Below are 19497 nucleotides of genomic sequence, written 5' to 3'. Positions count from 1 at the left end.
CAGGTTTTCCTACTGATTAGGTGAGAGACACTTGATGGTGTGTGATTTGAAACTTAGGCCAAGTGAAACAAGTAACCATTAGCTTCCACTGAAACATCTCAGTAAGGGCAGTTCCTTAGGTTTCTTTCCTCCATTCAAGCCACTGATTGTCACTAAACTTGCCAGCTCGGCCATGCAGAAGCACAGGAGCCAATGCTCTTGTAGCAAACCAAACTAAAAAAACCATCCCTCCCCAAAGAAGAAAAGCCAGACCATTTTTTTTTTCCATATAGTATGGTTATTTTAAACGTCATAACTTTATTGAGACACCAGTAGTTACCACCTTCACTTTGTTAACCACAAATATATAGGACATTGTAAACACAGGTGCCGAGGTGGCGGGGTTCGCTGTAGTTGAATTTTGGAACGGACGGGCAGGGGGAGGAGGGGTGAAGGGACACTCGGGCTTAGACAAGACCACTCAGAGGATCCTGTATGCAGCAGGCCATCCATGAGTCATCGTATATACGTATATATGTATAGCTTTATATTATACATCTTTTTAAATATATATATATAATATATATACTATACACAGGCAGTAATGGGGCAGGGCAAGGGGCAGGGCAGCCCAGGTGGTGTTACAAATGCCACACAGGCAGCAGGGAGTTGTCTGGATGGATGGTTTGAACTTGCTGCGTGAGGTGGCCTCACTGGGCTCCTTAACTTGTACCTGCTCTGGGGATGGGAGATGAGACTCCCGTGGGAACCACCCTGCAATGCTGCCTTCCTGGGTCCTCCCAAGTGCTTGCAAGGGTACAGGGACAAAGACACCTCCTCCCCTGAGGGAACTGCCAGGAATAACGCAGAGAGGAAGGGTGTGTGATGAGGTGATGAACAGGGTGGTGGGGATATGGGTGAGCCAGAGATGGGGACACACCAGGAGGCTGAATCCACAGACAGAACTGGGGCAAGGTTTCATCATCTCTTTGCCCTTCACAGCCTCTGCTTCCACAGAACAGTCCTTTATTTGGGGGCTTTGTAAGATAAGAAGACATCAAGGGGCCATTGCTCCCAACGGGGGATGCATAATCCTCTGTAATCTGAACAAATGGCAGAGGGGGAAGAAAGCCACCTTATCATTTCACTTATACAGCCTTCCCTCTGATCTCCTAATCTCTAGAGTGGGGCTGATCTCACCCACACTTAGAATGCAAAAGGGACATGTTCCAGTCAGCTGCTCAGGTCATGCCTATGATCACCAGAAATAGGCAGCACCTTATCAGAAGCACCTAAGATAAGATAACAAGCCCTTTGGGTAGGTCTGTATGTCTCATCAGCTGCAGAACCAGCCAAATGCCACTGGAAATTGCATTTTGCATTTTAAATGGCTACCTGCAAACAAGCAGAGTCCCACTCCCAGGTCTGTCACCACCAACCCTCCACTGCAAAGGCTGAAAGCACGTGAACCCAAGCAGAGCAAGTCTTCTCCCATGAGCAAAAGCAAGAAGTTGTCCAAGCATCTACTGTTGTAGTGTCCCCTGTCACATCAATGCTTTTCTTATGACACAAAGCAAGGAGAACAACCAAGAAGTAACCCAAGATGAAGCCACCTGGCTCATGTCTCACTAAAGTGCTGGTTCTGAGGGGGAGGTTCATTCCTGCCTCAAGCCTACCTGAGCCCATCAGCTGGTTACATGAGGGAAGCAAGCTGAAGAGGATAAAGGAAAGCCTGCTCATTTAGTCAGCCCCAAATGGTGTTTAGCCACCTATGTAACTCTGATGGGAGAAGGGGCATGCAAGATGCTCCTGCACCACACCCCAAAACAGAGCCCCGGTACGTCCCCCACATACTGTCTGTACCTCTCCTTATGTGCCTGGTCACTCACAGAGGAGGGACCTCCCAAAAGGTACAACACATTTTTGTGCTAAGGGGCGGTTATTTATAGCCTCCTCCTCCTCTCAGTTCCCTCCCCACACCCCAAATGAAAGCATGAAGGATGACACAGATGAGTCTGGGTGAGTACAACTAATTTCTCTCCTCCTCCACCTCATCATTCATTCGTCCTTCTCCCCTGGTGGGAGACAGACAGGAGGGTGCTCCCCCCACATCCAGTCACAACAAACCTCTCTCAATAAACTAAACCCGTCCCAAGCCTAAATATTAGGCTGAACCCACAGAAAATGAAGGTCGAGGGGCTTCCTTCCAAAAAGCACCCCTCCTATTTACAGTATTGCATTCACTCATAGCCACAGAGCAAGGGATGTGTGCCTGTGCCCAGTCGTTCCTGCTGTGCCCCTAGGGCTACCTGATCCCTCGCTCCCATCCTCACCAGTGGGTAACCACCAGCAAGACGGGGCAAGCCTGGGGAGGACAAGCCATGGGACAGACACCAGGAGCACAAATGTGCTGGTAGGAACGGGGAGAAACAGTGCCTGTATACAGTGGAGAACACTGCTCCACTTCCCTCTGGGAGCCTGCTGCTCTACAGTTTCTACCCCTTCCCTATCTTTGTGGGCCACTGGGAGGAGGGAAGGACTGGTAACCTTGGTGCCCTCCAGATGAGATGTTCACACAGCCACAGGCCAGACCTGTGTCCCATTCTCCCCACTCCTAAGGGTGCTATGAGGAATAGGCTGCATGTGCAGTGTGGGCACCTACAGGTTTTGGATGTGCTCCTGATCTCTGCTACTGGGACAGTTGCATCAAACAGGGTGGCTGCCTGGGGGATGGAGCTCCTCACTGCTGCAAGATAAACCCAGCTTCTTGTGCTCTTAGAGATGTCTGTGCCCAGGATAATTGTCCAGGTAGCTATTGCTGAATTATTACCATTCAAGGGAAATCTGGGAATCTGTCTTCACGCACAGACCTAACTTCTAACCTGGAACAGAGAGTGAGCTTCCACAGCTGTGTCTTTACTTGGAGCAAAATCATGAGGAGTGTGGAATGATACCCATACGAGCTCTATCTAAGAGTCAGTGCTGCCACCTAGGCGAGGCTTTAAAGTCAGCCAGGATCTGAGATGCTGCAGAAGAGCACTAAGGTATGGCCTATGCCAAGTACAGAAAGACCAGTTTTCAGACAACTCAGTCTGGCCCCAACCAATTCGCTGCACACCAAGACCTGCTCCCTATCTGAGTGGGAGGCAAAGCTCAGCCATGCAGGGACCCTTCCCAGCTTGGTTGCACCCCTGTGCAAGAGCCAGACACATGCTGGCCACCCCAGCAGCAGTATTTCTTTCTAAGTGGGGTCCTGCTCCATTCCTCTACGCTACAAAGATGGTGTCAGCAAGAGGCTTTGCACCATTGTAAAGGAACAGAGGAACAGAGGAAGGTTCAACAGGACCTGAGGAGCAAAACTGTCTTTCTTCTCCTCCCGCCCCGGGTGAAATGACAAAGCTCTCCTCTCCCCCTCAAACCAGCCCAGCTGGGGTTGAAGGCCCTCAGGGCTCTCTAGAAGCCCACCTCCTCCATCCTTCCTCCCACAGGCACTCTATCTGGGCCCAGAGACTGGGCATGGCTCCCCTCCTGCCTCATCAAACACTGGTCTGAGAAGAGCAGTGACTAGCAGGACGTACAGGCAAGGGAAATCACCTCCACCTCAATCCAAGGGGGCTGAGGAAGGAGTGAATCTCAGGGCACTACCCCTCTGCTCTGCTCAGTCTCTTGCTGTAACCTACAGATGTGCCTGTGATTTCTGATTGTACCTGCAAATCTTTCTTTTTCCCTTCCCATTTTCTCTCCTTGTGCTCCCCCCCTCCCCATACCACTTCTCCCAAACCCTCTAAAAATAAAGCATCCCTCCCTCGCTAGCATGTGGCAGGGAAAAGCCCCCCTGTCTTTACATGGAGAATGCCATTCCTTCTGTCCTCCAGGCCCCTCCTCACACTCTTGTATGCTGACTCCAACACCATTCCCCTTCCTGAGCCACCAGGTGCTCCAGAACTATTTGGATGCTCCCATATCTACTCCAACCTTCAGCGATACAACCTCTTCCAGGAAGGGTCCCAGTCCCTCTCATTTCTTCCGTCTGCCTCCAATACCCTTTCCCCTGCCCTGCTGGTGCCATAGCTCCTCTCCTGTCCACAAGACAGACTCTGTCCTCTGCAGCAAGGCAGGAGGGAGAGGAGGAAAGGGGGGACCTTTCTATCAAAATGCAGATTTTGGAAAAATTTGGTTCTGGAAGGTGGGAGAGGAGAAGGAAGAGGTGATGGGGAAACCTTTTTTCCTTTTTTTTTTTTTCCTTTTTTAAAAACAATAAATAAAAACAGATGACCCAGAAGGCTGGAGCATAGCTGAGAGCCACCTCTTGTACCACTATGCACGTGTCTTGTTTGTGCCTCGGCTTTCTGCCGGCAGTGGGAACGGGGGCAGAAGGGAAAGGGGAAGGGAAAGGGGCATCGGTGGCTCAGTAGTTCTGCGTTTGGTACCCCTGTGTCTCGGTGTCGAAAGCATCTGCTGGAGGGGGCTGCTGGTACGTCCCCACCGCATCTGTAGCATCCTCCTCGTTCGTGTAGGGAGCATAAGGCATGCCGGAGTCCTGGCTTGGGTCCATGTAGTCCTGGGAGAAGAGGGCCGAATCGGCACCCAGCTGGAAACGCTGATATGCCAGGAATGCCTGGCCCACCTTTAAGGGAGGAGGTGAAGGGAAGACATGGGAAGCAGAGAGGGGAGGGAAGAGGAAAAAGAGGGGGAACGTACCGAAAAAGAGAAACAAACAAAAGTGGGATTAGTAGTGGTTACGGATTAGTGTACGAGGCCCGCCTGGCAGATCGCCGGTGAAACGCCCCACAAGCACGGAAGTCCACACTGTTCCACACAAAGCATGAGCCCACAAGGACAGAGGAGGACTGGGCAGGGAAGGCTGCAAGTCCAGCTGGCTGTGTGCAGCCTGCCAAGGCTCCCTGCTCTCTCTGGGATGTTCAGGGCACCTCCTGTCTGCCGGTGGGGTTTCACCAACATCGCACGGGTCACGGAGGCTCAGCTGGCACATGGTTATCCCAGTCAGCCCCTCCCGGCTGTGGGAAGGCAATCTGCCTCAGCAACACCAGAGGGCTTGGCTGCTGGGCTGCTGATCTGGCTTGTAAAGGCCAGTAAGGAGAGCAGGATTTAACAAGTACTGAGGTAGAGGTCGCCCCCTGAAACCCCTTCACCAGTCAACATCCGCAAGGTGTAGCACAGACCTTAGGAAGGAGCAGCAGGAAGCAAGGCAGCTGCTTCCCAGACCAGGGGACAGTTAGCAAGCCAACTGCTGTCTCCTGCCTCAGGCACTGCAGGCAGGGCACCTTTTGGTGGACTGGGAGAGCCTGGGCACAGGGTTCAGCAGGCATGGCTTGTTGTCCCAGAGCATCCCTGAGAGAGGTGAGCAGTCTAGAAGGTGATGGGGGAGAGGTTTTTGGGGAATGAGGTCTGGGAAGAAATGAAAGAGATAAAATGGTGGGGGCAGAGGGCATCTCCTGGCTGAAGTATTAGGTCTGAGCAGTCATCAAAAAAAGGCACAGTGGTGTTACACATCATTAGTTAGGGTATGGGTGAGGGAGAGAAGGGAGCAGAAGAGGAGAAGAAACTGCCAGTTCCAACTCTCCAGAGAGAGATTCCCCATTCAGTGGACAACCCCACTCCAATTCATTGGCCCATATCTTCCCATCCCATGCCCTGCAGTGACCACACACTCATAGTCAGGGCATTGGAACCAGCTCTGCTCAGTGACCTCCTCCAGCTGCATCCCTCCACTCCTTCCCCCAAATTCTCCCATCAGCAAGGGTCATTAAGGCAGCAAGGATGGGGAGTTAGGGAACAGAGTATTGTATTCCTCCTGAAAATTAATGTCTCTGAGTCTCCGGAAAGCCAGAAATACGAGGAAGCCCTGTGAGGAGAGAGAGGGGAGTGGGAAGGAGAATCAGTAAGGTAGAGCAAACCAGAGTGTTTGACTGAAATAAAAACAAACCCCAAGGAACCAGGCGAAGAGAGTTCCTGTTTAGCCACTTGCAAGCCTGTGCATGGGAGAGGATCACTGCAGGTGATGGCACCTCCAAAAGTGTCCTGAGGGACCCCTTGCAAAAGCCTTGCTCCTTGTCAGACTTTCTGCTGGAGCTTGCAAGGGGCTGTCGGCAGCACTCGAGTGCAGGACACAGCTCACGAAGGGAACACACACATTGCTGTCCTTTGATCCTGCCCGGTGTCACCATGGCGAGGGTGCTGAGAGCACAACCCTTTGCAGACCCCCTCCTCTCTGACAGCTTCATGGTCTTACAGCACCTTTCCTATCTGGCCCCTGCCCAACATCAGGGCCTGCAGGAAGAGGAGAAGATAAAGCCACAAGGGCTTATGCATGGAGACAGGGTTAAAATGCTTTCCTGCTTGGCACTGTCCTGTCACTTCAGAAAAAAATCACTTGTGCTTGGTGCTTTCAGAGGCAGGAGGAAGTCATCAGGGGTATTTATATTGCACACAACAGCTTTTCCAGGAAACTAGCAATAAGGAACTGCTGGAGAAAGGGCAGTCTTAAGACAGCACCATCACCTTCCTAAAAGGCGACCCAGTGAGGTGGCACTCCAGTGGTGGGTGCAGACAGAGTCCAGAAGAACAATGATGACATCTTGCATGATGGGAGCAAAGGTGAGAGGGAGATGGGTGCAACCCCTGGCCTGCAGCTCCCTTCTCGGCTTAGTGTCTGTAAGGTGAAAGTGCTGTTGAAGTCCTCTGACACACAGAGAAAACGGTAACAGGTTGTCCAGAGAGGTGGTGGATACCCCATCCCTGGAAACATTCAAAGTCAGATTGAACTGAGCTCTGAGCCACCTGATCTAGTTGGAGATGTCCCTGCTCTTTGCAGGGGGGCTGGACTAGATGGCCTGTAAAAGACCCTTCCGACTCAAATTATTGTATGATTCTATGACAGTGATGGTTGGGGAGCTGGCTTGTGCAAGGCCATATTAAAGGTCTGTTGAAAACACTCCTTACTGGGATATGAGACTCTCCCATTGTGCTTATTAGTGCTCCAAAACCTTCTTCCACGTAAGTTTTTGAGTTCTGTTTCCCAAGTTTACTTCCCAGCCACCTCCTCTCCTGCTTTTGCTTCTCAGAAGCCATGTGACCTGAGATCCCAGAGGGAATCACTCTTAGCCAGTCACCTTTCATTCCCCACACGATAATACAGTACAGAGGACATTTGATCCAACATCATGGCTACTGTACTCACCCAGGTAAAGATGGAGAAAAATGAGAACGTGATGGCTGCTCGGGCTGCATCCCCTCCCTCATTCAGTGGGTTGTCTTCTGGTTTTGAAGCTTGCCACTGGTTGGTCAGAAAGCAGAAGCCAACGAACCAGAGGAATGCCCAAAAGGCTGGGATGGACCACCGCCGTCATGCCAAAGGGAAGGACAAAGAACAAGATTATGTGTGAGCATAACATATACATATTACATTCCTCTGGAAATTTCAACCCTCTGAGACCCAGCACTATGTTGCAGACTGGGCAAAACTGACCGGTCAGCCATCTGAGCCCAAGTGAGCTGGCAGCAAATTGTCAAGGTGACCAAGAGGTGTCTGCAGAAAGAACCTCAGGAGAGTTCATTTGCTTGTGTTTGGATTGATCACAGGACTTGCATTTGGCCTTGGGAGGGAGCCTGAAGGGCTTCCAGTACTAAAGCAATCATCTGGGCTCTATGAAACAGCCATTGCTTCACAATCCTGTCCTGCAAGGACAAGCAAAGAGCAATTCCTTCCACGGGAGCTGCAAAAGAGTGGGAAGCAGCTGGTTTGCAGTTACACAGAGACCAGCTTGTGCTCAGGACAGAACAGCTCAGGGACTCACATCAAGGAAAGGATCACTAACATGCTGTGCCCCCAGGAAATAGGTGAAGGTAGGAGGTACTCACCCTCTCTGCCAGGCACAGGCAGACACCTGGCAGTGAGGGAAATGGGCATTCCAAAGCAGCAACAAAACGGCACAATCCTTCCCCTTCTCCTGTCAGCTGTACATAGGACTGCTAGGAAAGGGGCTAACTGTGAGAGAACTTGCAAGCCCAAAGTCCTTAGCAAATTCAGGTGCTTCACCTGATCCTGCCCTCACTCCACTCCTGGCCCCTTTGACATACTTCAGGGAGCGCCTGACATTGAGCAGTTTGCCCGAACGGCTGGAACAAGCCACTAGGGCCAAAGAGCCAGGAAGCTCACCCGAGACGCCGATGTCCGAGAGCACTGCCTTCTTGCGGTCCTTGACGCTGCTGATCTGCGGGAAGTAGGCATCCAGAGCCAGGTAAAGAAGGCAGCTGAGGAAGGCGAGGACACCCACGGTAATGCCATAGTTGCAGGCATTGTGATTGCGGTTGAAAATGCAGTGCTCTTCTACCTCATCCACGCGGTTCACGTACCCTTCATTGACAATGGAGCCGAACACCACGATGGAGAACACCTGGTGGGGAGCAAGGCCGGAGATACGTCAGGGCAAGCCCTATCTCCCTGGACCAGCACAAAGGAGCAGAGCTCTGCAGGGGACAGACACCCTTTGCCAGCACCTCTCTGCTCTGCTGAGCTCCTGCCCTGCTGCCTTGCCTGGGTTGTAGCCACAGGGAATTTACAGGGAACATGGTCTCATTTTATTTCTCAGGATTAACTTAAAATAGGACATTTTTAGATTGAACCTTTTTATCCATCTGACCTAAAGCGATGCAAAGCAGTTGCAGTCTGGAGTAAGGGTGGCTTCCCACAAACACACAGGGAGGTGACATGGAGTGTAAATTGGGATATGGTTTTGGTGCAGGTGCCTGTATACAATGGCTTCAAGTAGTGGAAATCCTCGTAGTCTGCACTTATTCTCCTACTCACTCCTTCCCCTCCAAGAGATTAATTGCTCCTACCATGCATCACTGATTTTATCTAGCAAGCTACTATGCTCTTTTCCCCATCCACCCTCCCACAATCCACAGCCCTGCTTGCTCTGCAGCTCCATTCTGCTGGGCTTCCATCCTCCCCATTTCCCCACATCACACAGCTCTGTCCACTGGTTCTCCATCAGCCCACTCCATGACACCACCCATCCTTCTGTCCACTCACCAACACTCTGTCCATGCCAACACCCTCCAACTTTCCCAACAGATTTTAGGGGCCAAACATCCCTACTCCAGGTCCACTTGTCAGGGCCACTGTGAGTCCTCCCTACCTGTCACCACCACTGCCGCTGCATGTTATTTTAAATCAGGCAGAGTCAAGGATGAGTCCAGGTAGAAATGCCCTAATCCGCAGTTGCTGGTCTAATCTTTGCTCATGGGCTTAGCCTTTGTCACCTGCCACAAGGCTGTCCCTCTTTGACACAGCAGGTTCACCAAAGCAGAGAGCTATTTACAGCAGCCCTAGTCCTGCACCTTGCCTCTCAAACAAACAGCTTCCCCTTCCCCACAGAAGAAAGAGGGGAATAGTAAGGCAGCATGTACAGATTTTTCTTTGCAGGGCATCTGAAGACCTTCAGTAGGAACAGCTGACTGGATGCTGCCTGCAAGAGCCTCAGGGAAATGGGAATGGGACCTCAAGCATGGGATGAAATTACATATGAAGTGCACTAGGACATCACCAGGGTACTCTGCCAGCCTGGAAGATGTCTGCACAACAAGACCTGGCACCCTTGGAACCACCACCCTATCCCCAAGGAGAAGCAGGCACACAAGAAGACGAGGAGGCCAAGTCTCCTGCTGGAAGTGGAGCTAGGTCTGAGTGTTTGCCTGGTCAGGACCCCAGTACCACTTAACCCAACCAAGCACCAGAAGACAAACCAGAAAGCAGAGAAACAGCTTTATGAGTGCAGGAAAATTATTGATTAATGCCAACCCAATACACCACCCGTATCGTCAGTGGGGTTGGATACCCAAGATGCACAGCACAGACCTCTGCTGCTTGGCCTGTGGCATCAAGAACCAGAGAAAAAACCTTACTCACAGCCCCCCAAAAGCCCTTGGGCAGATACTCAACACCAATTACATTTCACCTGCCAAACTCTAACAAATATCCACTGACACCAGTATTATTTTTGCACCTCAAGACTCATAATTGGGTCACACTTGGGTTGCTGAAATTGGGTGTATCACACTAGAACAAAGTAAAAAAAGCTGGAAGCTGGTGTTCCTAAGCGTAGGAACTGCATGGGTTCTCTGAAAATCACAAGAGAGTTTTAAGTTTAGAAGTAAAATAACCTATTTGTCCTCCTCCTCCTTCTTCTTGCAAATCAAGACTGATCGTATTTTGCAGAAATTGCCCGTGAAAATTAAATAAGAATCTCGTCTGCTAGAAACAAAGATTTAGTCCTCAAAATTTCAGCCTGAATGGTTTGGAAAGCAGCAAAATTGCAGACAATTACAGCCAGGTTCTTTCAGTGGGATGTCTCACACACCTTCACAACAGGCTGGGCTGACAGGTCTGCCTAGGGTCATTGGCAATAACACCCTGTTCCTCTGACCTGAGGAAGAGCGGACAGACTCCTGAAGTGACATCCCAATGTGAGGCTGTGACCAGCACTGATGCTGACACCTGAAGTACCAACCTCCATATATTGAGCTTTCAAAGTGGGTGTACTGTTTTCTGCAGCATTAGACAGAAAGCTTATCTTCTCTTTGGAAGACGAGGAACAGCCTCCGCAGTGGCATAGTCTGGTGTTCAGTTTTGGTTTAGGACTCAAAACTGGTGAAATGTTGATTCCCTGAGTCAGATAAAGCCTTGCAACGAGCTGTATTGTGAGTCTCTGCTTACTCATTTGGGATGAATGAACTTCTGTAATGGTCTATCCCCAGAGACATAGCTGTGGAGATATATCCTGATACACATCTTCTCTCTGCTCTTAGCTTTCGGTTTGCTGCTGGGCTGGACAGAGTAATTTCTTTTTGCATTTGCTCTTCCATACCTTTTTATGCTGGCTCATCATAAAGGCACAGCTCAGAGTCACAAGACTAGAGGAACATCTCCCTCTCCCTTATTTTCAAGCAGAGGAGGCATTCCTAACTTCCTTTCTCCATCTGCAGTCAGCCAAGATGCCAGACTTCTCTCCTATGAAGAGAAACCCGTTTCACAGCCTGGAGGTGCCCAAGGTATGACTTACAGGCAAGCATCTGATTTCAGATGATCTTAGGAGTTTTTTGGGGAGATTCCACTAAGTGTGTTCTCACTTGTGAGCAGAATAAGACACTGTGGATGCTTATCTTCTCTCTCCTGAAACAGCCATCCCAAAGTACTCTTTGTCCTTAGGAAAGCTTTCTATGGACCAAAGCATAGTATCTTAAGATGTCTCCTTCTCTCTGTGTTTTCCTCACCATTGGCATAGGTTCTGATCCATGCTCCACTCCCTGGCACTGCAGAGAGGGCAAAGAGAGGGTGTGCTCCCTTTGCCAGCTTGTCACCACCCTGATGGCACAGCAAAACGCTGTGAGGACCCACTGTGCACAGAAGCCTTGAGCTGGGCTGGATTACACTGACTGGGCAAGAATGGGCAGGCTCAAACCAGAGATTCCAGGCAGAGCTGGACAGCAAAAGAGGTAATTGCTGTTGCTGTTGCTGACAGGCAACATCGCCTGTTTTATTCCCATGATGTCCGTACCCAGAAACTGTTGTGACAAACAATTTTATAAAAAAAAAAAACATAGTTACGAGAGCTTAGGTCTTGCAGCCTTTAATAGAAACTGTTGCACACTTTGTCCATGGCAGCTATTCCTTGTTGGTAAGGGAGCAGCTGGGTGGAAGCTCACTGACGTGGCAAGTCATCTTAGAAAGAGCAAATATATTTTATTTCCTTGATTTCACAATCCATGGCCTGCAAAGATGATCCAAGCAGCAGGTGCAGTATGAATGACTGCCTAGATTATAAACAAAGCACCAAGTTTTCAAGCATGAAGTGTTTATGTTCCTGTTCCCATCACATCTGCAGCACGTCTAAAGAAATGCCAGCGACCAGCAGCACTGGCACAGGCCTCTTACTGCTCTGTGCTACTGCTGCTTGTGTCTTCTCCCCCCACTTGGCACTCGCTGCACAAAGCCTTGCCTACGGCCACTGGTAAAGTGGCCCAAAATACACATCCAGCTGCAAAGAGGAGGCAAGGAGAAGATGGCAGAAGTCTTCTCCTGACTGAGCAGTGAGATGCAGGCAAGGGACTTGTCCATAGGCTAACAGGAGGCCTCCCAAGGCTCCCAAATGCAGCCCATCCTTCCACTCTGCAGAGGGAGATCACTGGCCACTTTCTGATGCTTGGTAACAAAAACCAGGCAGCCATCCCCAGCTTTGTGCACTTGAGCTGCCTCATTTCTTCAGCAAGGCTGCTTCAGGCAGTTAACAGACCTGAAGTAAATAGATTTTTAGGTTGAGAAGGTTTCTTTAAGCCTCCAAGAGCAACATCAGTTGGGCAGGTGTGCAGCCTGTCTGGAGGTACACATTTAATAAGCAGTGATATATTTGGCTACACTCAAAAAAGGGATGAAAAGAGCACTTGGAAAAGATCTGAGCAACTCAGCCCTGCTGCTGGGACCCGGCTTTGCTCCACTTCACTGCTCCTTAAACACCATGTCCATCCACATTGGTTGTTGCAATCATTTTCCTCGATTCCTGTTTTCATCCAAGAGCTTCAAAGACACCAAGTGCAGCCCAGAGCCAGGTGCATTGCAAAGCTGACACAGGCAGAGCAATGTGCCAAAAGACGCAGCAAAATGAACTTAATGCTTAGCACTGCGGGGAGGAGAGAGAGAATCCGAGAGTTTTCCTCTCCTCGTTTCTCAAGGGGCTCATGCTGGCCATTACAAGCATATAAGGGCTCATTACAGTGAGAAAAGTGCAAAACAGGCAAAATTCTGCATCCTGCAGAATTATATACCTTTTTCTTTTCCTCTTGGTAAACTGGGTGATCTGATTTTGCTAAAGGCAAAGGTGAGAGATGAGAAGAGAGGTTCTCCAGTCCCTCCCCACTGTAGGCTCAGCCCTGCAGAGAGCCAGGCAAAACCTCCTGAGCATCATGTGAGGCGCTTTCCACCATGCTGCCCATCCCCAGCCATGCATCAGATGCTCCTGAGCATCATGTGATGGACACGAAGCACAGCCAGCCTCTGGCAGTGCACTAGGATTTTCCTGCACCTCATCCCAGGACTTTGTCACGCTGCCTTCCTGACTTCACCCCCAAGATCCCCATGATGGCTGTGGTGGGGATGAGGCTGAAGAGGGTTTCTGCCAAGCTGCCTGCTTGGGCTCGCTGCAATGCCCTCCAGTCACAGCCTCTGTCGCACTGCGTGCTGCCTCTCCCTCTCACACACCCCCTTTTTTATTCCGTTATAGAGAGGAAATAGTTTGATGACATAATATTCCTCATGGGACTTCAAATCAAATCCCCCTCAGGCAGAACAAAGCCAGAACCTCTTCTGAGTCTGATCTGGTAATGACCAAGAATAAATCTGTTTAAAAAAAAGCAAGAGCAGGAGATGGTGCAAATGATAAACTGGCAGAGATGATCTGGCTTTCATTTTCATTCAGCCACTTGCAAATGGAGTCTCTGAAAAGCTTTGGAGTGCGTTGCACAGACATGGAATATTATTATTATTGTCATTAAATCTACTTGTATTTAGTTCATTTTGAAGAAAACACATGCAGCTTTTGAGATGCATGGGACTGGCAGCTTGGAAACAGGCGGGCTCTATTTATTCCCCCCAGCCAGCACCACGCAGACAGCAAACAGCTCCTGCCCACAGTCTCGACAGTGTCTGAGCCTTGTGCAGGTGCTGGAGGGGGCCAGTCTCTCTGGACCCCATTTCCCTGAACATGGGACAGGGGAAGAGCACGGGTATGCCAGCATCTCCCTCCCAGCTCACCCTCCCTGGCCATCAGCCACATGGCACCAGCTCCTCAGCCAGGGCTGAGCCGGAGCAGGTGACTGAAGGGAGAAAGGTTCCAAATCCCTAATTCCTACCATGGGATCTGGGACATGCTTTTACTGGCCAGCCAGCTTCTTTTTCACACATGGTTTGGCAGCTGACTGCCTGGCCATTAACCCTTCTGCCTCCCACCAGCCCTGTGCTCAGATTTCACACACTTCCTGTGGTTAAACAGCATCTTCTGTCCCACCACTACTGGTGGCAACCCTCCACAATCACACATCCATGGTGGTATCCAGGTTCTTCTGTGCCTTCTAGATGGTCCCTACATTGCTATGGCACTGGTCAGTGAAGTGACCACCCAAAAGTTGCATCTTTTTCCAAGAGGAAGAGTTCCGTTTTCTTTCTAGCAACATATCTCCCCTTCCTTGGCTTGGCTGTGGCAGCATAGGACGAGAACTGCACCCCTTGCCACATGCAGTGACTGTTCCTCTTGCAGCCACGTGAGTCCTCTCTGCTGCCTTGTTTTGCCACAAATATTTGCATTAGCCATGTCCCATCACCATGCAGGTGCTGGAAGGGGCCAGTCTCTGCTTCTCCCCTGTATGCCTCTCATGTTTTGAAACAGCAGATTATGTATGGTTGTCTTACTTCTTGCTCGTGTTTCTAACTGTCTTTGGTCTTTGCGCTACTTCTCAGATTTTAATCTGGAAATGTCATTAATGAGAGATTTGTTTCTGCTCCAAGATCCTTCCTAGAAATGCTATGCTGGAAACAACACAACCTGCTGTATCCAACCTGAATCACTGTGCAACTGTGCATATCTGTTGTTCATCTTCTGACACAGCCTTTCACCCAATCCCTGCGACAGCAAACCCCCAAAAACCCTTTTGAAGCTGACTGAGGCAAGGGCATCCCATGAAGAACTGTCCCTTGGGCTTGACTGACAGCACGTGCTTTGAACAGCTGCATTTCTCTCATCTGCACCAAGGTACCTCGCAAGCACGCAGCCAGCGAGCGTGGTGGCTGCAGCAAAACCGGGGTGCAGGAGCAGAGGCAGAAAGCATGAGCTATGGGCCAGGAACATGGGGAATGTCTCAGCTAAACTAACTTGAGATAGAAAGAAGGTGGGAGCCCAGTTGCAGCTGGTTTTAAACTAACAAGGTCTCCAGGCTCTAAGGCTCAGTTTAATCGCTATTACAAGCCCACACTGTGTGTCCTTGGGAAGAGACAAGTGGTGGTGTAAGCCAAGCATGAGTGTGGCAAGCCAGGGACCTGCTGGCAAGGCAGGAGATGGGGCTCTCTGCCATGCTGTAGCTAGTTCCCATCCTCCACCTTTCAGGTGCCAGCCTGTCATGGGGAAGCCAGGAATGTGGTTCACCTGTCCTTCACCTGCCTTGTCTGCTCAGCTGGAGCTGCTTGGGATGTAAATCGCAGGAGACAGCGATTCTTGTACCAGCTCAAATGTTCTGGATACTCCTATCAGCCAGAGAACATGGTGGCAACAGCAGCAGGTGATGGAAAAGGAGATGAAGCACCTCTCCTCACCAAACCTCCCTTCGGAGAGGCAGTGATCTTGGTGTCGGAGGGGGACTTGGCACCTCAATCTATGTGACAACTTTTAATGGGCTGCTTTGTCTGTGCAGCTCTGGTTGGAAATACTCTTACTTAAGCCCACATCCAAGCAAGCTGGGCCTGCTTCCAAAAACAGTGTTACTTTTGCCTTGTTAGGCTTTTACATCGAGCAGCACTTCAGTTTCTCCAGCAAGCAGGTTTCCAAGCAGACAGGAGCACCTGGAACAACCTGTTTCGATTAGCATTTTACTTATTTACGGCACCAGCATTATGTCCAACGCCTGTGGGTTGCAGAGGAGCCACCCAGCTCCCCTGCACTGGCTGTGGAGAGCTCTGCTGCACTGCCCTGTGGGTCAGGGCACAATGGGAATAGCTAGGGATGTGCTCACACTTGCCTGCTTTATTTCAAGAACAATCCTGAAGTTGTGCAGCCCCAGCTCGGTGTGGGTCACTAGCTCCACTAGCTCCAGCTGTAGCACCAACAACTCCAGCTTCTGGGTCATCTAAACATCCAAACCTGGCATGGGCACCCCACAGGGCCACCACTGATCACCAGCACACGCACCAGGCAACCAGGCAACCTTTCTGTAGGGAGACACTCACTCTGCTACGCCTGCTGACCTCCAAAGCACCCACGAAACCTGAGCTGCCTTGCAGCACAGTCCTGGTAGGCAGATGTTCCAGAATTGCTAAACATTTTCCATAGTTTAGCATTTTCCTTGTCAAATTTATCCTATCTCCTCTTCAGCAAGGAGCAACATAAACAATCTTCGGTCACCCATCTGTTCCTGATCCTGCAGTTCTCCTCGGAGATTTGCCACCACCTCAGTTGGGCTGCAAACTCCCTGGGCAGGAGCCAGTTTTGGTGCCTGTTGGTGGAAAGCCATATGCACCTCTGTGCCATCATGAAGTCTGCTAAAAGGCAGCATGACCGGAGCACAAAGTCAGTGCCTGACGAAGCGATCATGAGAATTTCTGCTCTCAGTGAAAGCTCATCACATGAAACAGGCCAAAAGGAGCCTCCAGCTTGCCCTGGGGAGACAATGGACCATTCATGCCATGAGCAGGATAAAGGCAAATGAGATCTCAGGATATGGCAGGCAGAATACTTTCAGGGTGCGTGCAAGAGCATGTGAAAGGAAAGACTCTCTGAGAGACCACGAGGAGGGAAAGCCCTTGGCCACCAGAAGAGCTTGGCTCATAGAGCCTGGCACTAGAAAGTCTAAGTATGGATGCAATCACAGTTTATAAATACCACGGGGAAAACACCAGGGACGGAAAAGCATCATTTAAACTGAAGGGCAAAAGATCACAAAAGTAAACGGATAGCAGACAGATTTACAGTGGAAAGCCTCTGACCACTGGAACCATGGAACCCTCTCTCAGAGAAAGTGAGAAGGGAAGAAAACCACAAACTAGTCTTTTTTCAGCAAAGTTCAATCAATTTATGGAAGGGGCCATAAAGAGTCTGGTACTTGTGACAGCCTGAGAGAGGATTTCACAGCCCACAAGGACCCCTCTTGATATCAAGTTTAAAGAAATGACCAAAACTACAACTAAATATTTGGGGTGAGCTTTTGATTCCCCAGCTTTGTTAAAGGAGAGATGCTCAGGAGGACAGACAAGACCAAGCCAGTGGAAAAAGAGGAGAAGAAGGCATAGCCTTGCACCACAACAGCCATGCTACCCTCCCATGTTGAATTGCTGACCTGGAGCACCTCCAGCTTCGGCAAAAGGACTTTAATTTCCAGGGCCAAGTGAAGTGCCTGGGATAAATCCCATCCTGTCCTCTTTCAAGGTCAGATGGGCAGGGAGAAATAGCGAGGGGTCCCAAGGAGATGCCACTCTCCAGCAAGTGCTTCTTGCCAGGAGGGACCTTGCAGGGCACACAAATGAGCTCGGCAAGCAAGCCAACACTGCCTGAGATACTCTGGAGCAGATTAGGTGCCTAATTAAAAAACAAACGTATTTCTTGTTCTCTCTCCCTCACCTGGTGCCTCTGGGAAGCCAAAATCCTGCAGTGCTTGGATGAAGGGGAAAAAAAACACCAGACTGAGAGGCAGCTAGAGAAAGATGAAATTCTGCCACAGAGATTAGCAACGGGAGAGCTTTTGTAGGTCACATCACATCCATCATCCCTGGGCACACAGGCTGGCTCCACTCCAGCCTCCCAGGGGTGAGGGGCACGCGTACCCCCTCGCCTGGCGCCCAGCAGCAGCCCCGGTGCAGCCAACCCGCTCCCAGCGTGATGTGCTGTACTGTAAACAAGCTCAGGCAGATGGACAGACAGACAGAATGCCTGCATTAATCAAGTCCTCAGCTGTCCTGGGGCTCTCCAGCCACCCTCCAAATCACCCAGAGGGGACGTCACGCACCCACCCGGCTGGGAGGACAAGGGCTGCCTCCCCACCACCACCGGCAAGCCAGGCCACCTTCCCTTTCCCTCCTTGTTTCCACCTGGCACTGCTTTTATTTTACTTTCCCAAAGCCAGCCTGCCGCTTTGCCTCCCAGCTCCCATGCGCATGTGTCTCCCCTGCTCCCTCTCCCTGCCCTCCCTTCTCCGCTCCCGGCTGAGACCTCAATCTCTCCCCCGCCAGCTCGCTGCTGCAGCTCTCGCTCCCTTAATCCCAATGACCTTCTTGCACAAACGCGCCAGCCCCATGGGCAGCCATGGGATCAGCATCGCGGGAAGAGGGAGAGACCTTCCCATGACACCCCCGTTAGGCGCCTCTTTCCCCCTGCCCCCTTCCGCACGAATTACAGAGACAAAAACATTACAGGGAAAGCAGGCTGGGGGGCTGAGAGGATAAGGGTGAAACAGAGACCGACATCCAGCCCCTACAGCCGCTTCAACTCACCCCAGCATGGCCTGAGCCCAGCTCCCTCTGACCCACAGGGAAGCAATTCCAGGACTGCAGCATCCCCCCTCCCGGGTTCCCCCTGTGACCCCACATCCTGCTGCCTCCCTGCACCCACCATAAACGCACTGGCGTGGAAGAGTGAGAAGACAACCCACACCTGAGATGGAGACAGGGTCACCGTACAACCTGACTCACCCTTTTCCTCCCCATGGAAGAAACCCCAAACCAGCCTGCTCTCACCCCATATGGGCCTATATCCACACACGCAGATATATGTACATACAGTTGTACATCTGTGTGCACACATACATGTGGATATACACGGAGATTTATACATACAGAGATATATAAACCCAGAGACAGATCCCTATTTCCAAACATACCTGCATACGTACATAACAGAAATACAGCCATAAATGCTATGGAAGCGTATACGTACATATCTGTATGTGTACAGATCTAGGCTGTGTGGAGGGCATATTGACGGACACATGCATATTATATATGTCGATACATGCGCATACACATGCATATATAAAGCATATAATAATAAATATGTAATACATAACAGCATATGATGATAACAACATATAATAACATACGGTATGTAACATACAGCGTAATGAGTTTATATATATGTGTGTGTGTGTGTGTGTATGCAGGTGTGCAGGAAGGTCAGGGTCGGGACCGGTGCCGGCCGCCCGCCCCGCAGGGAGCCCCGCGCCCCCCGCAGCCCGGCGGGTCGCCCCCCGCCCCGGTGCCGGTGCCGGTGTCGGTGCCGCCCCCGGGGGCGGCGGGGCCTTACCCAGGAGACGAACCGCAGGATGGTCTGCGGCTGCCGGATGAAGGCCTGCGGGTCGAAGGCGCCGCCGGCTTTCCCCGCTCCGAAGGCGCCCCCGTCCATGGCGGCGCGGGGGTGGGCGGGAGGCAGGCGGGGGGCTCGCCGGGCTGCGCCGAGCCGCGCCGAGCCGAGCCGTGCCTGGCAGCCCGGCGGCGACGAGCCGCGCGCGCCCGCCCACGGGGACGCGCCGCGCCGGGAGCGCGCACCCACCCCTCCCCCCCGCCCCGCCGCGGCACCTGGCGAGGACAAATGCGGGGCCGAGCGGGCGGGGGCCGTGGGGCTGGAGGGTGCGGACACTGCGGGGGGTGGGAACACCTCCCCGTACAAAGGCAGCCCGCCCCGGAGGGCAGCCGATCCTGGGGGAGGGATGGGGGCCATGCCGCTCCTGGCTTCTGTAGGGCCCAGC

At 51.4% G+C, this 19497-nt stretch overlaps 1 protein-coding gene across 2 annotated transcripts; it reads right to left on the bottom strand.

The window, feature by feature from the left end:
- Positions 1-272: 272 nt before the first annotated feature.
- Positions 273-19228, bottom strand: SYNGR1 (synaptogyrin 1). Of its 2 annotated transcripts, none has more exons than XM_048300176.1 (4): positions 19056-19218; positions 8159-8396; positions 7181-7326; positions 273-4606 (listed from the first exon to the last, which is right to left on the bottom strand). In XM_048300176.1, the coding sequence occupies exons 1-4, from the start codon at positions 19152-19154 to the stop codon at positions 4388-4390; spliced, it is 702 nt and encodes a 233-aa protein (XP_048156133.1). In that variant the 5' UTR covers positions 19155-19218; the 3' UTR covers positions 273-4387. The 2 variants fall into 2 exon arrangements, with proteins under 2 accessions (XP_048156133.1, XP_048156134.1); XM_048300177.1 differs by lacking the exon at positions 273-4606 and adding an exon at positions 4613-5845 and having other exon boundaries at positions 19056-19228.
- Between the last annotated feature and the right edge of the window lie 269 nt (positions 19229-19497).

This window comes from Corvus hawaiiensis, chromosome 4 (assembly GCF_020740725.1).
Source record: "Corvus hawaiiensis isolate bCorHaw1 chromosome 4, bCorHaw1.pri.cur, whole genome shotgun sequence".
Classification (NCBI taxonomy): domain Eukaryota; kingdom Metazoa; phylum Chordata; class Aves; order Passeriformes; family Corvidae; genus Corvus; species Corvus hawaiiensis.
The sequence above is the reverse complement of the archived record's forward strand: the minus strand, read 5'-3'. Positions and strand labels throughout refer to the sequence as shown.